The sequence below is a fragment of the Falco punctatus genome (genome assembly GCF_963210335.1).
Source record: "Falco punctatus genome assembly, chromosome: 4".
Taxonomy (NCBI): Eukaryota; Metazoa; Chordata; class Aves; order Falconiformes; family Falconidae; genus Falco; species Falco punctatus.
Window position 1 is genome coordinate 101460913 of NC_137583.1, and position 14701 is coordinate 101475613.

The window sequence follows — 14701 nt, forward strand, 5'->3', positions numbered from 1 at the left end:
TCCTAAGAAAGGTTAATAAAGGTTTAATAATTTGGAGCATGACCACACAGTTTAAGTCCTGTTATTGCTAGAACGATGGCAACTCCTTTCTCAGTAGCATAATCCAAGTTAGTTTACTGTAGATTACCAGAATAGTGCAGCAGGGCAGCGTATCTCATAGGCTGGCAGTGTGCAGCCGTCTGTCGTGAGCGCACAAGGCACCGCCTGGTCGCTGCTGTCTGCGCATCCATAGTTGAAGGCTCCTTGCTTTCAGGTGGGCCTCCTCCTCCTCGCAGCAAGGAGCATGGCCGGCCGCTTGCTTTTGCTTCGTCACACAGCCTCCGTGCTGTCGGGCAGGAGCCGAGCAAGGGTAACTGCTTGGCGGGGCTTTGGCTTTGACTTACTTTTGGATTCAGAATAGCTATGCTTTGCCTGCTAAAGGAAGCACACGGAAGGCCAGCGACGTTTTTCGCATTCTGTTGGTGCAGCCTGCGCAGCCATCTGCTGAGAAGCTGCAGGAGAGAAGGCTGCCCACAAGAGGGCAAAGATGATCGTGTGATGGAAATTATTTGGTCTTGGACGGCTTCACCCGCTTCCCACCTGTATTTTCAGTGGACTTAAAGCCCCCTTGCCCTCTTCTGTCAGTGTGGCTATAAATTGAAGGGTGCAGTTTAGTGATACTGCATCCAGTCCTTTGCTTACTTCTCAAAATACAGCCTGAAGGCTTTTTCATAATATAATCAGATAGATACTGTCTCAAGGAGATATTTTACCTGAGCAGTTTGAAAGGGTTCTTCATTTTACTCCTTTGGTTTTGTAACTTGTCAAGAGATGTTTTTAAAAATTCATGTTTCAGCTGCATGACTACACCTGCACCTATAACTCTGTACTATGGCTTTGAAGATTTTTGTGGTCTCTACTATGCTGTGGCTTTCAATGAAAGGTCTGTGGATCATGGATGAAAGGACAAGGGAATGGGGAATACCTGAGCATTTCCTGGACTCCGGGGAAGTTAAACGAGAGCAGCTTATTATCCAAAAATGCAAATTATACATGCTGGGAAAAAATCAGGGTCCACAAACAGAAATGTTGGCAAACATGTGAAGCGTGCCAGACAGGGCTTCTTGCAATTCCAGTCCTCTCCAGGCACCCCAGCGAAACTTGCTTTGACCAGCCCACATGTCATGATCACTCATTCAGTTTTGTTTCTTATGACCTATTATCTCTTGGCTGAATATTTGAACAGGACTGGGAAAATAAACCAGACTTGGCTGTTTTGAAGTTGGTAAGCCCCGAGGTCAGAGTCAGGGCTTCACAAGGAGGTGACAGTATAAGAACATTCTTCTGTAGCATGATTCATGTGCAGGCAGGACAGCAGATACCCAGTCAGGTATCTGTTGCTAGACGTGCTGCATGAAAGGATGTAGTATTCTGCAGTGCTAAACCTGGGGTGTACTTCAGAATTCTCTTTTCAGTCCTCACTTGGACTTACTGAAAGCATAATATTGTAAGACAAAAGCATGAGAAGTTTTTTATTACCGTATGCCCTGCCCTTGCTTAGAGTATGGTTTAATGTTGCTCAAAATAATGCAAGTCTGTCTGCACCACAGCCCTCCTTTTAACTATTTCCTTTGCACCAGCTGTCACTCTTCCGAAAATATCAGTGCCGGCACGATTCTGAAATCTGTTAATGTTGAGCTGTAGGTACGGAAGGAGGCAAGTTAACTGTTCTGTTGTGTCTGCACCCCACTAACCAAAGACATGGAGCTTAACCCTGGTGTGAGCAACAAGGCACCCTCAGAAAGGAGGACAGACTCTCGCCACTTCTATTTTTATTGTTAACACCACCCGTTTTCACTCTCCTGTGCCTGTCTGCTCCATTTCAAAGGCTGCAGATCACTGGTTATTGATACCTGCGTTGTTAAAGCCCTGCTTCCCATTCCTGTCCCTCAAATCTAAACTAAACCTATCAGTGCAATTCAGAGCGAGGACAGCTTTGGCTAAAGTTCTGCCTACTAGTTTCCCAGAACAGCTGGGATAAAGCAGCTATGGAGGTCTGTTTGAGGGGGTACAATACAGCCTTAGAAACAACTGGCTCATTAATGTCAGTCTGTCTTCTGCCTCATAGTCCTCTTGTTCAGAAAGGCTTGTTTTATGAATGAAAAAATGTTGTCCTTGACTTGATACAGGTTTGGTTTTTTTTAATTGTAAATGCTTGTTTCTGGCAATTGTGCCTCTTATTTGAGGGTAACAAGGGCATAATTATTCAGCTGTCGTGCACCACAAACTGCTGAGCATGAGGTATTAATGGAGTGCTGTGCTGCCACCATAGCTTAGTAGCTACAGCTGCAGCATTGTGCTCTTGTTTGGCTGGGGTTCATGAAAAAGGGGGATGCAGATCATTAAGTTTTATGTTAAGAGTGATTTACAGATGTAGAAATAACAGTAGGCTGTGCTAGATGGACAAAGCACTCTGATTTAAAAAGAGCCGTTATGCCACCAGAGCTGTGATTTGTACTCGTGGGGGTACAGAGAGCCACCAGCAGCACCGGTCTACCTCATACAACCCCCAGTGCTCTCAATAAAAGAAAGTGGTGTAATTGTGTGTGCTGGCAGGGCTGTACGCGGGGAGGGAGGGAATCATAGCCTACCACCACAGCTGGCTAGCAGATACAATAGAAGGAAACTGCAAATGGATGCTTTTGGCTACAGGCTTTGAGGTGATACACAACTCCCAGCCTGGTCTCTTCCCACCCCACAGCTATGATATTAGGAGATGCAAGTGCTGGAATTAGGAGGTCGGTGTTGCCCCAGCTCTGCATGGGAAAGTAAAGGGGGTATCTCCTCAGCCCCACCCTGAGGGGTTCCAGCTGGGAGCCCAAGCTCCCCTGGTAGCTGATGGAGGAAGAGGATAAATCAGAGGGGGAAGAGTAACTCCTGTGCTCCTGTGATTCACTCTTGCCCTTTTTCTCCTTTAACTACACAAAGGAGAATGGCTGGGTATTAAGGCTAGTCCCATGCAAATAGCCTCCAAGACACACTGTGCTTTTCCCTGGGAGAATTTACTCTCTTTGGGCTGTAAAAACAGGTGCAGGATGAGTGCTGTCTCTAATTTCTCAGTCTGTCCTTGTATGCCTAAAGGTTAGGTGCCTGCAAGTCTACACCTGTGGGGTTTCTTTTCCCTCAAGGTTTCTAGCGTCTTCCTACAATTCCTCCTAAGCCAAGAAGGCTGCTTGTCTGCTGTTGCCTTTCCTGCACAAGTGCAAACATGTAAGGAAAGAACAAATGGCTCAGACATACTTAATTTAGCAATGACTCTACATTAGCAGCTTGGGGATATTCACCCCCGCAGGGGGGGAAATGTCCCACCACTCTGCTCGGACTTTACCAAGTCCTACACACACACATCGGCTCCACTTCAAAATCTGACATCTTGTCTTTCTGGTAGCCCCTTCATCAGCCACAGAAACGTGCAGGTGTTTGCTTCGCCACCACGCATTACTTTTGTCTAAACATACCCACACATGCAAAGCACAGAGCACTTGGTCTGTTCCTTATCTTCTGTTCTACTCCCTCTTTTTTCCAGGCGGTGCGTTTGCCACGTCGCTACCTGTCTCCTTTGCAGGGTGTCCCAGCCTGCGGGCACACCTCTCTAGAGCCACAGGCGAGGGTCTGAAGGCGGTATACATGGCAGTGCCCTGCGCCAGGCACGGCTGAACGCATTTTGGGGCCAGAGTAACCTGGGGGCTTTGTAGCACTGAGCGTTGGCACCAGGACACCTGTGCCTTCCTGTGACCCTCCACACGGCTGGCTGAATTCCCTGTCGCAGTGAGGGGGGCAGGACTGCTGCTCTCTTGCTAATGCTTCAGAGGTTGTAGTTTATTCCTTTCAAACGGTTTGCTTTGTGCATTGCTGTTATTCTAGGCCTGTAAACGTCTAAAGAGTGATATATGAAATTACATCATCTTGGGCATTTTTAATTTAACTTGGTTCAAGCCAGGATGCACAAAAAAATGCATTTTAATTGATGTAATTTTATCTGTGTCCTAATCCTTCTGCTTCAAAAGCTCCGGCCTTCATGGCTGGCTAGTGCTCCGAAGGGCATACTCTGTCGAACACAAGTCTCATCTGAGAGCCAATTAGCACTTACCCAGTGACAAAACAGCTCTTGAAAATGTTTACCTTATGCACCTTTCTATAAAGCTGCAGCTTAGCAAAATGCAAAAGCCAGGTGCTGCTGGAGGCACTATGAAAACATTAACGCAAGGACCAGCACTGAGCAAGGTGGCGGGTAGTGCTGCTGCTCTGTAGAGGCCCCCTGACTTCAGCTTCTTCCTCTGCAGTGGCTTTTCTAGGGCCACCCTCCTTATTTCCCACCACCCCAAAAGGCAAGGTCCCTCCCAGCCTCCTTTTTAGGAGCCCCCGCTGTTGTACTGCTGCCCCCCACCCCAGTGCATAAGCAGCCACAGCATCGTGCCTTTGAAGCCAAGCTGTCACAGCACTAAACCAGAACAACGTCAAAGATTTCAGTACCTAAATTCTGCCTTCATGTAAAACTGAAACCTTGTGACTGGCAACCATCTCGCCCTTGAGGAAGCTCCTGTGGTGCTGCAACTCTTTTTTTTTTTTTTCCTTTCATCTTTTAAGCTTCCTACCTGCTCGAAGTGCTGCTTCTGGGCATGGCCAGACAGCTTCACTGTCAGAGCAGCTCAGACAGAAGTTTGGCAGACGGAAAAAAGCAGAGATTTATTTTTTTTTTTTTTGCCAACTGCCCCAAGGCAGAGGGGCTGGTCCAGGCAGGTGATGAGAGCTTGTTCAGTACTTAATAAATTGGCAAGTCATTAACCCAGTAAACCAGTGCAGATATAAGAGGATAAAGCTACTCTTCATCAGTTGTTTACAAATATAGCCTTTTTGTTGTTTTTTTAATGCAAGCTCCTGGATGGTGGGAACCCACTGTATAGTGGTCAGTCCCTAGTAATAAACAATGGTGCATACTTACCATGAGAAAACAGAGTGCTGACCCAGGGGACTGGCTGAGGCTGATGGGCTCTGGGCTCAAGGACAGGCAGAACAGAAACAAACTCTGCGGCAGCCAGCTGTGGGTGACCAGTGACCTCTAGAAGGGGGACAGGCATAGGAAGGAGCAGCCAACAGCACTTACAGCTCTTCCTGTTATCCAGCTGTCGTGCTGGAAAAAAGTAGTCATCCTTCTCCAGGAGAGGAACAGGACAAGCACCAGTGCGACTTTGTGACCTGCTTCCATGTAGCGGGGTCAAACAAGTCCTGGGACCAGAGACCAAAACCAAGAGCTGACTGTTCCTCAGACTGGCTGCCCAAGCGTGCAGCCCTGCACATCTGCAGAGGAGCAAAAGGTAAGCCAAGGGCACGGTGCCTGCACCTGCGCTCCAGTCCAAAACCTGAGACGGCCTAAACGGGAGGGTTGCTTAAGAATACCCTAGAGCTTTGTAATGAGGTCTCTCTCCTGCCACCTGGGAGATCTCTGCAGGCAGAAAGAACAGGACACGGGCTTCCCACAGACCCTTTCTCTTACCCACTTCTCCCCACCTCACACAAACAGCTGCACCACCAGGATGCCAGCCCAGTGTCAAGCCCATCAGCTGGGCTAGCAACGCGCAGCTCCAGCCTTCCCCGGCTTTCAGATGACAGTCTACAAGCAGGTCTGCGCTGCTGCCCTAGCCGCAGGGCTGGCCAAGGCCACCGGCCAGCGCACAGCCTCCCACACTCAGCAGCAGCATTTTGTCCGTGCTGTCTCTAAGAGCAGCAGAGCCCAGAGCAATTGTTAAGAACACGCGGCACCTTGATGCCATGTTCGGCAGCCTCTGGGTCAGGTTTAGTGCCCTCCTTCTGGAGCTTCAGCAGAACGTGAAAATCCCAGACATGGGGTATGAAGCGTGCATAGCAGGCCAGCAGAAAAGAGACTTTTCTATCACTCCAGGTAGGTCTGCCCTTTAAGTACGGACAGCCAGAAACCGTGGGTATCTGCCGCATTTCTATTAGTGCATAATGTGCTCACATTAGTTTCTCTTTCACAAGCTTTCTACCAATGTTGACACCTGCTCACTCTTGTCTCCTGCTCCTCTTTGACCTAATAAGCTCTTAGTCCTCTTCCCTGGAGCATTACTCACAACACAACACCTCCCCAATTCATTAGAAGTTATTATTTTCATAGGGTCTTGCTATCCCCTCTGTACCCCACAGTGATTTGTTCCCGAAGCCTTTTCAGGAGCAAAGAACTTAATTCCTTCCTAGTTCACACAATGCACAACACCACAATTTCAGAGCAACAGAAGAAGCGTGCAAGCTGTCACATAACCTGCAGTGTCTTCACCTAGCACTGCAGTCCTCAAGCTTTTCAAAGCCACCCTTCCTCTTTTTTAAGAAAGTTTTTTTTCCCCTTCTCGTCTTCCCAGATTGTACCTGACAAAAGCACTACCCACTCTCTTAACTTACCTTAAGGCCCCAGAGCTCAAACGTCAGGGTTTGGGGTTTTCTGCAATATGAAACTGTACCATTTTCTTCTCCCAACGTTTACATACTAATTTTCAGTAAGACTGAACACAAAACTCTACCTGTGTTGGCTCAAAGGATATACTACACTCATCTTGGAGCTGAAGAGGATGGACAGCTTTTGGGTGGGACAGCCAGAGACCAGCAATCTAAACACAACAGCAGGGGAACAGGTATTTCCATGGCTCCTGCCTCTTGTCCTTCAGCTACAGGATATATTCTGAAAGTCCCCAGAGAGAAGGTCACTGCTCTAGTAGAGGAAGGAAAAAAATGAACAAGACAATCTGATTCTCAAAGCTCCTACATCATCCAAATAGCAAACATAGTTTATTTCTATAACAGCTGGAATCCCGTATTTGACAAAGCTGCAGACAGATGGAGCTTTCAGAACCAGGCTGACACTGAAGGAAACTTAAAATACTTTTGCTGGCAGAGCTACAGTAGTGAGGTGCCAAAGTCCCTGCCAGACGGAGCTGTCATTCAAAGACCCCTGGTAGAGCTGGTGATTACAGCAAAACCTGTGCTTTCCTTGGTAGACGTTTCGCAAGGAGAATCTGAGGGAAGTGAGGAAGCTTTGGCAGCAGACATGTCAGTTTTCCAGCCTGAAAACATACTGTATTAAGAGCATCTGGTGGGTCTACGGACCCGGCGCTGTCGTAACAGCAAAAGCTGCAGGCATACCTTAGACCTGTCGATAGGCACAAAAACCAAAAGGGAACTTGTAATTTACTTCTCTTGATCCAGTATAAACAAGTGCACTCGCAGTAAAACATATTATTTGGATGATCACAGAGCATGGTTCAGAAATTCTTTGGTTGTCAGACTACATGCAATTTCCCTGATACTTTTTTCCCCTGCGTGGTGACAAGCGACAGAGTGATGTGGGAGGCTGAAAAAAAGGTGCTAGTGGATTGCTAGGAGACTGGGCACGATTCCAGCAGAGTGGAAACAGCCTTTTCTTCAGAGCAAGCTCAGGCTCCAGCCCCAATCCTTAGCAGGTGCTTCTCCCCATGCCACTGCAGCGCTGAGGTCTCAGCTGCGTTCATGCTGTGTGCAGCAGAACATTGGTTTCCCACTGGATTGCCAAGAGAGGTTAAAGCTTGTAGGAATGTGCCTAATACCTGAGGTGGTATCTCAGGAGGCGAAGGAGAAGTAGAGCACTTCTCTTTCCTCTGGGGGAACAGAAGAAGTTGTATCCTTAAATATCTTACCATGTCCGTCCAAATTAAAGTCAGAGTGCTGGTTTCTAAAAACTCGAGTTAAGTTAGCCTTGGCAGGGGAACTGGTGATCAAGCACCCTTGCTGCAAAAAAATACATACAGGGTGTGTGGGGGTGTACCTTCTTCTGCAAGTATTTTCATTCAAAGTGCCCAGAATGAAGTCCCTTGTCATGTATGTCCTTTGGACCAGTCCTGTGCTGGCAGGGCAAGGAAGCCTGAACCATCACTGACGCTGCAGACAGTGGTCTTGTAGCTGAGAAAGATGTCTGTTAAGCCAGAGAGCCTTTGAGGCATGCTCAGTTCAGGTCATTTAAAAGAAAAAAGCAACCCATTTCCAACCAAACACGAAATACATCTTCTGAAAGCATGGTGCAGAAAAGCAGGCCAAAGTTGGACATTGAAAAGAAATAAATAAAAAACAGTCAATGTGAAATTAATAACATTATAACTGCCTGCTATATAGTTTTATTTGAATAATTCTCTATATTAACATCAAAGCAGTTTATCTTGGAGAGAATGTATCTTAATCCACAAAGAGCAGACTTTTGCACTTTCAAATTCTTTCCTGTTCTATGTTGCTGTAAATAGGGCACTTACGAAAAGGAACAGCGAGAAGAATCACAGAAATCGTGCACTGTGTGGTGGGGTATTTCTACCTTTCCAGGTTATCTGTTTAGTTACTTTCATCTACTTACTCAAAATTTTTGACATTTAGCAGTTGGCTGATTTCTCTTGTCCAAGAGGGGTGGGGTCGGAGCCGGGGGCAAAGCTAAGCAAAGATACATATATTATGGTGACAGAAAAAAATAAGGTGGCAAAAAATGGCAATGTATGATGACCTGCTAATGGGGCACAAAAAGACTTTTCTGAGAGGACCACTATATAGCAGTATTGGCACAGAATTTCAGACAAACAGAAAAATGCATAGCTGGCCAGAAAATGTTTGTTTTCCTCCAGACTGGACCCGGTAAACTGTATAAATCCTACTTCTTGCAGAAACCTGCTGCATTATCATGCGGTTGTCCTGACAGAAGAGACCAACTTATAAGGAAAAGTCCTACTTCACAGATAGACGTGAAAGGGGAAGCACCAAGGAAGAGGGGCCTGCACTTCCCTTTTTCCTGCAAAGAATTTCCAGCTCACCAGAGGGACTGCAAAAGGACAGAAAGACAAAGGTGCCAAGAAGGCAGAAGCTCAGCCTCAAAGTCACGTAGAACTTCATGACACTAACAGGTTGGACAAAACTCAACTGTTCTGCCTGTCCAGGCTCCCGGCAGTCTCCAAAAGCATGGATCCCAGCAGAGGCAGGGACAAGCTGCATGTGAGAGAGAGAAAGCAGCACATTGCTCCATTCACAATGGGCTTCCAATAAACACCGTTAGACTCCAAAGAGGAGGAATGAGTCTAGCATTTTATAGGAAATGCACCAAAATTTTCTAAAGAGCAGGTCTCAAATATACCCATTTTAGAAATAAGTATTTGTGAAAAGGAAAAAAAAAACCACAAAACATTAAGCATATATTCTTGGGTATGTATTTTCCTGTGTTTAGCAGAGGGAAGTTTTCAAGAATAATCTTTGATTGTTAATAACCTGTAAAAATTCATGGAGAAAACCCCCCGATTTCATCATGTAGTATTAGGGCTAGGAGGGAGTGTTTGCAGTGATGTATTCAAGTTGCAGTTCGTAATTTTTGATGCTGGCTGAGCTGATGTTAGACAAAGTCCACCTTTCTGATAAAGAGGTAACAAAGACTTGGGTCAGCTTATCCAGGCACAAATCAGTTTGTAGCAGTTCCTTTGTTAAACAAATCACCCTTGAAAGTTAAGGATCAGGTAGGAATTCACAGGATTTCCCTTCTGTAAACAGATGGAGGAAATCAAAAGCAATTTTTCCATCCCTCTCAAAGGAGAACCAAATGACTCTCCAAATAAGTTTTAAATGCACTTATTGCAAACAGCTAGAAATGACCACAGCCCAGCTTATGAGACAGAAGTTGTCTATCTCTGTAAAGCTCATAAAAAGCAGGCTCTCCATTATAAACTTCTTGCACTGGGGAGGTGGGGGAGCAAACAAACTTTGGTTCACAACATTGTTTAGCATAGGCATTCAAGTAGATCTTCAGAAGTTACCGGGTCTCCAGGCTAGTAACAAAATACCCATGCTCTCTCTTCAGTAGTGCACACTCCTCTTTGGTATCCTTTTTTGTAAGGCAGATGTCTTGCAGAGATGAAGGAGTCATACAGATGCATCTTTGAAAAAGAAGACAGCGTCACTTGCGTTGCCACAAACAAATTCAACTACTTGAAGGAACACACAGGAAACCTTCTTTTGGTAGGGGTTAGGGTAGAAGAGAAAGCACTAACATTTACTATTTGCTACAAGCAAGTTATTTTGCTCTTGTAGTTAGTTGTTAGCAGCCGTCAAGAGCTGTAATTTGTCTGTGTTGACAGAAAATACGGAATTATTGCTTTGTGAGTAATTCTGAGTAACAAGTAACAGGATGTTAATAAATCCTTCCAGGTAAACACAGCAGAAAATATAAATATTCATTCTGGAAAACAAATTTTCTGTGGCAGAAAATATAAATATTCATTTTGGGAAGCATTCTGGCAGGTACTAAGCACGAAACTTACTTGTTGACTGCGTGATGCATGAAACCTTGTAGGATGACCATATGCTTAAAACACAAAGGATCGTAGCTAGGAACCCGAAAGTCTGGATGAGAAAACAAACAAACCACAAATACTTCCAGAACATTAGATGACACATATTCCATGAATGTACGGGCAGTCTTTGTATATCCAGCTATATATTTTATGATGTTAACAGACCCAAAAAAGTTGTATTTCACTCCACTCTGCCAATATACTAAAAAATTAAAGATTTCTGTAGTATAATAGCAGTTTATGTCTTGTCAAAACAATGACTGAAAGATAGAGCGAGTCATATACAAGGAAGGAGGAAAAGCTGGACAGCAGCATAGAGTCTCACCTTCGAGACTTCTCGCTAGGATTCTGCCAGAAAGAAAAGACTTTTTCTAACACCTCTGATGACTGCTCTTTCACTGCCCCATTCAAACAAGTCTTTCCCTGCCATCTGCCAATAAACAAGTCAGGTAAATCTTCTAGTCTGTTTGCATCATCAGGACTAAGTTTCTGAAAGTAATTCTTTACTCTGGAGGAATTGTAATTCAAGTCCTGCTGCTGTGAAAATATTGCTGCCCACACTCAGAAGTCATGCCTCCCTCTCTAAAGCCCTCCAGCCAACAGAGGCAGAGAGTATCTTCCACGAAGTCAGCCCAGGACTCCAGCGGGTTTTTTCAAGTAATTATCTTGAACAGGGCTCTGCTCAGGAGCAGAAGGCATCAAAAGCCACAGACTGGGGTGAAATCCTTTAGACAACTTCTAGCTGCTACAACAGCCATTTGTCAGAACTGAATTGTCTTAAATCTTCCCCTGAACACATCAGTTCCTATGAGTTAAAGCAGGAGCCTTTGGTTTCAGCTCTCTGACAGGACAAATACCTACTTTAGTGGTGAGTCTGGAGTCTCACTACAGAATATTTTTGTTGGCAGTGTGTTATAGAACATTCACTGAAATGAGCTAGAATGTAGTTTACCCAACCCAGACACAAGCAAGGCAAGTCTGTACGAAAATAAAATTGCAAGTAATAGATTTCCAATGCCCTATTTAATATATATATTGCAATTAAAAAAGTGTCGGGACTAATAAGCACAGTCTTACCGCTCCAGCCACAAGCCCAGACAAATTGTAACTCTTGGATGCTGCTACAATCGATGCAATGAGAAGCAGAATTGTGCCAATTAAATAATGAAGAAACTCCTGTAAAGACAAGCACAGCCTGCATCAGAAGGGAAACTTATCAGGAAAGCATTTAAATATGCCTTAGAATGAAAACAAGTTGGCAGACATTACTCAAACCCAGTGGGCAAAACACCGAGTCAAAAAAAAAAAAAAAAGGCTAAAAATAAGTGAAAGAGAGAGAAAGAGAGAAAAAAAAACACCTTACGGGTGGATTTTGTACCATACCTGACTTTACATTCGAAAAAGGAGAGGGCCAATCTTCAGATCTACTAAAGTCACTAGAATAAGATCTGCTTACTGGCTACAGACACAATCCCTTCACTTCAACATAGCACATTACTGAGGGTGAAAAATGTCTCTTTACTGCATGAAATATGGACCTTACTTAAAGAGACAGTTCTGGAGGAAGGAAGAAGCCTTAAGGGCATATTTCTGTAGCCTATATGAAATGGCAATAAATGGCAGCAAACAGCATAAATGGAAAATCAAATGCTCCTACTTCTGATAGTCTTAGAAAGGAAGCAGTGGATCTACTGCTAGATTTACTAACAACTTACATCAACCAAGACTGGAAACAGGAGGGAAGCCCCGAAAAGCACAATTGTGCAGACAATGATAACCAACACCTAGGCTCCTAAGTCTGTAAGGGTGGCTACAGCTGTCCTGTGGTGAAACATGATGGCACGAGTTTTTCTGACAGAGCACCACATTTAAGCTCTTCTCTAGTGTCACGAGTATCAGTCCAGGGGTCAATTCTACCTTGTTATAAGGATTTATATGTGGATTTAGATTTTGTATCCTCACAAACCTTACGGCAGCTAATACAGGTGTTTGCAAACTGAACACAGGTTGTTTCTTTTGCATGGTGGGGTGGGCGGGAGGGTATTATTCTGCTTACTTTATCTGCATTGCACTACCAGCATGAGCCAAGCAAATGCCCTGCATAAGGGAGAGGAGGGATTGTCTCAAACCAAAGCAGAGAGAATGCAGCCCCAAAAGGAGATTGTTCAAAGAAATCCCAAAAGAGAAATACTCTATCATAACATATCATGGTTTCCTTCTGCTCAGGTGTTTACCGAGCTGCTGAGGAGAAGCTCTGCCACCAAGTGCGCTCTGAGACTGCAACTCATGTAACCTTGTTCAAGTAATCAAGATCTCAACCCTTGCTTTTGCTAGAATAAATTATTTCTGTAAGGAGGCTTCTCTGGCTAGTCTGTGATGCAGCAGGCAAGTCCCTCGTGCCAGTGCCTCCTTAGAGACACCAACTATAGCAGTGTACGCAGGCCACTACTTCACAGGAATCTGAGGGATGGGCCAAAGTGCAAAAGAATCAAAGACTAAATTAGGTGGCCTGGAGAGTGCCCCTCTGGAGAAATAATTCCCGGCTTTAAAAGGTGTCAGTGCTGAACAACCTCTTGAACCGCTGCAACTTCACTGACTGCAAATCACACCCCTGGCTGCAAGGTAGAGAACCTGCCAGGAAACTCAGCCCAACACTAGCTGTAGTTTCCCAAAGTCTCTTACAGGTCTTCCTCCTATTCTGTTCTAAAGATACTTAAATATGTGAACCTCCCAAAAAGGAGGTGGGTTGTAAAAGAGCAGCAGTGTTCAAGCATCACATCCCATAAAGCTATCTGAAGCTGAGCAGCCACCAGCTGCAGTGCCTTGAACTCACTAGTGACTCTGCAACATTTAGGAATGACTAAACACACAATAAAAAGCAAAAGCAGCCTATGTAGAGGTCAAAATGGCATAGTCCTGTTACAGCAATGCATACATTAAACGCTGCTTGGAAAAACTGTCATTTATTACCTTATTTCAATCCCTTATTTCAATCCCTGCATCTGTGTTATCTCTGGATAAAGAAGTACTTTCGAGAGACACATAGTGGCAGTACACATTTAAAAAAATAAGAAGGGGCACAAGGCTAACCATATTCTTCAGCTAAAAAAAATTTAATTTTTTCTTTCTGGTTAGAAGTGGATGGATGGACAAACCTTTATCTTAGATCTGTAAACTACTTGCATAGCTTCCATTAAACTCCATCCAACCACTTCTTGGATTTCAGAATTCGTCTGTATCTCTGCAGCTGGTTTTCTCCATCCCTTTGGTCCTTCCTCTGTGGAACTAACATGTCACTATGCGTAAGGGAGACATCCCAAGGTGTTATTAAAATCTGTCATCCCAACCTAGGATGCAGAACTCTTCTGTTAGCTGACCTGACCCAAAGCTACTGAGGAAGTTCAGGTCTCACATTTTCTGTGCTGCTTGTTAATTCTCTACTAGGACATAAGAGATGAATGTGCAGGGGAAATGTAGGAATGAGGCAGGAACATCCTGCAGGATATCCCAGGAATGGCCAGGCTATGGCAATCAGGCTGAGGCTCCTATTTCTTGCTATTGTTTAAGTTACCTATAAACGTACCAAAACTAGACACATTTGACTTAAATAGCACTCACAGACTTTATTTTGGGACAGGATGTAGGACATCAATTCTAATGCTATGATCTGGTTGGTAGTCTAGCAATCCCTTAGCTGCTATAAATGACCTGAGCTAGGATCCATCTGCTGAAGACTTGGTCATCGGTAGCTTCTTTTCAATTGTCTCAGAATAATGCTATTGCATTCCCTGGAGTAAATCTGGATTTTTATCTGTGTAAAGGAGGGCAGGATCAGATCCAAATCAGCTAAAAAAATTACAATTGCAGCATCTGCTGAAATAAATACTAATAACAAAAGCAACAGAAGGATTTGCATACAAGGCAAAAAAGAATTACGTGAAAGGCAGCCTATCATTTTGTGTCCAAGAAAATGGACTAAGTAATCAAGACATCAACGCACAAGAGAGACAAGGAACCCAGACCATCTAACAGGCTTACCGCAAGTGGCCAGCTAACGCAAGTGAGCTTCCTGTAGATTCTGAAAATGTGGATAATGTAGAAGAACAAAATCATAACCAAGTCGCACATGGCGACGATCTGAAAGTAGCTGTATGCACTGTAATCCGTCCATGGAGAATTATTTACACTGATGAATCCAATCAGCAATGAGATCTGAAAGGCAAAACGCACATTAAAGATTTTTACAATGGTGCTCAGAGGGCCGTGGAGATAATTTTAACCACAACAAAATGGCACTTAGAACC

At 44.6% G+C, this 14701-nt stretch overlaps 1 protein-coding gene and 2 long non-coding RNA genes across 6 annotated transcripts in view; 1 reads left to right on the forward strand and 2 right to left on the reverse strand.

The window, feature by feature from the left end:
• LOC308063832 lies at window positions 1-6701 on the reverse strand. Its single transcript, XR_013928097.1, has 2 exons — window positions 6573-6701; window positions 1-491 (listed from the first exon to the last, which is right to left on the reverse strand). It is a non-coding gene; the product is annotated as an uncharacterized lncRNA (long non-coding RNA).
• LOC308063833 lies at window positions 485-9805 on the forward strand. 2 transcript variants are annotated; one of them, XR_013928098.1, is made up of 2 exons: window positions 485-5354; window positions 8727-9805. It is a non-coding gene; the product is annotated as an uncharacterized lncRNA (long non-coding RNA). The 2 variants fall into 2 exon arrangements; XR_013928099.1 differs by lacking the exon at window positions 485-5354 and adding an exon at window positions 6562-6683.
• The window catches only part of CMTM7 (CKLF like MARVEL transmembrane domain containing 7), a 24841-nt gene continuing 19380 nt past the window's right edge, over window positions 9241-14701 (reverse strand). For all 3 annotated transcript variants that reach the window (XM_080387321.1, XM_080387322.1, XM_080387323.1), the window contains 4 exons: window positions 14436-14609; window positions 11475-11573; window positions 10365-10446; window positions 9241-9980 (listed from right to left, as the gene is read on the reverse strand). In XM_080387321.1, the coding sequence (XP_080243447.1) occupies window positions 9967-9980; window positions 10365-10446; window positions 11475-11573; window positions 14436-14609 (369 nt within the window). In that variant the 3' untranslated portion in view covers window positions 9241-9966. The remainder of the gene's footprint in view (window positions 9981-10364; window positions 10447-11474; window positions 11574-14435; window positions 14610-14701) is intronic.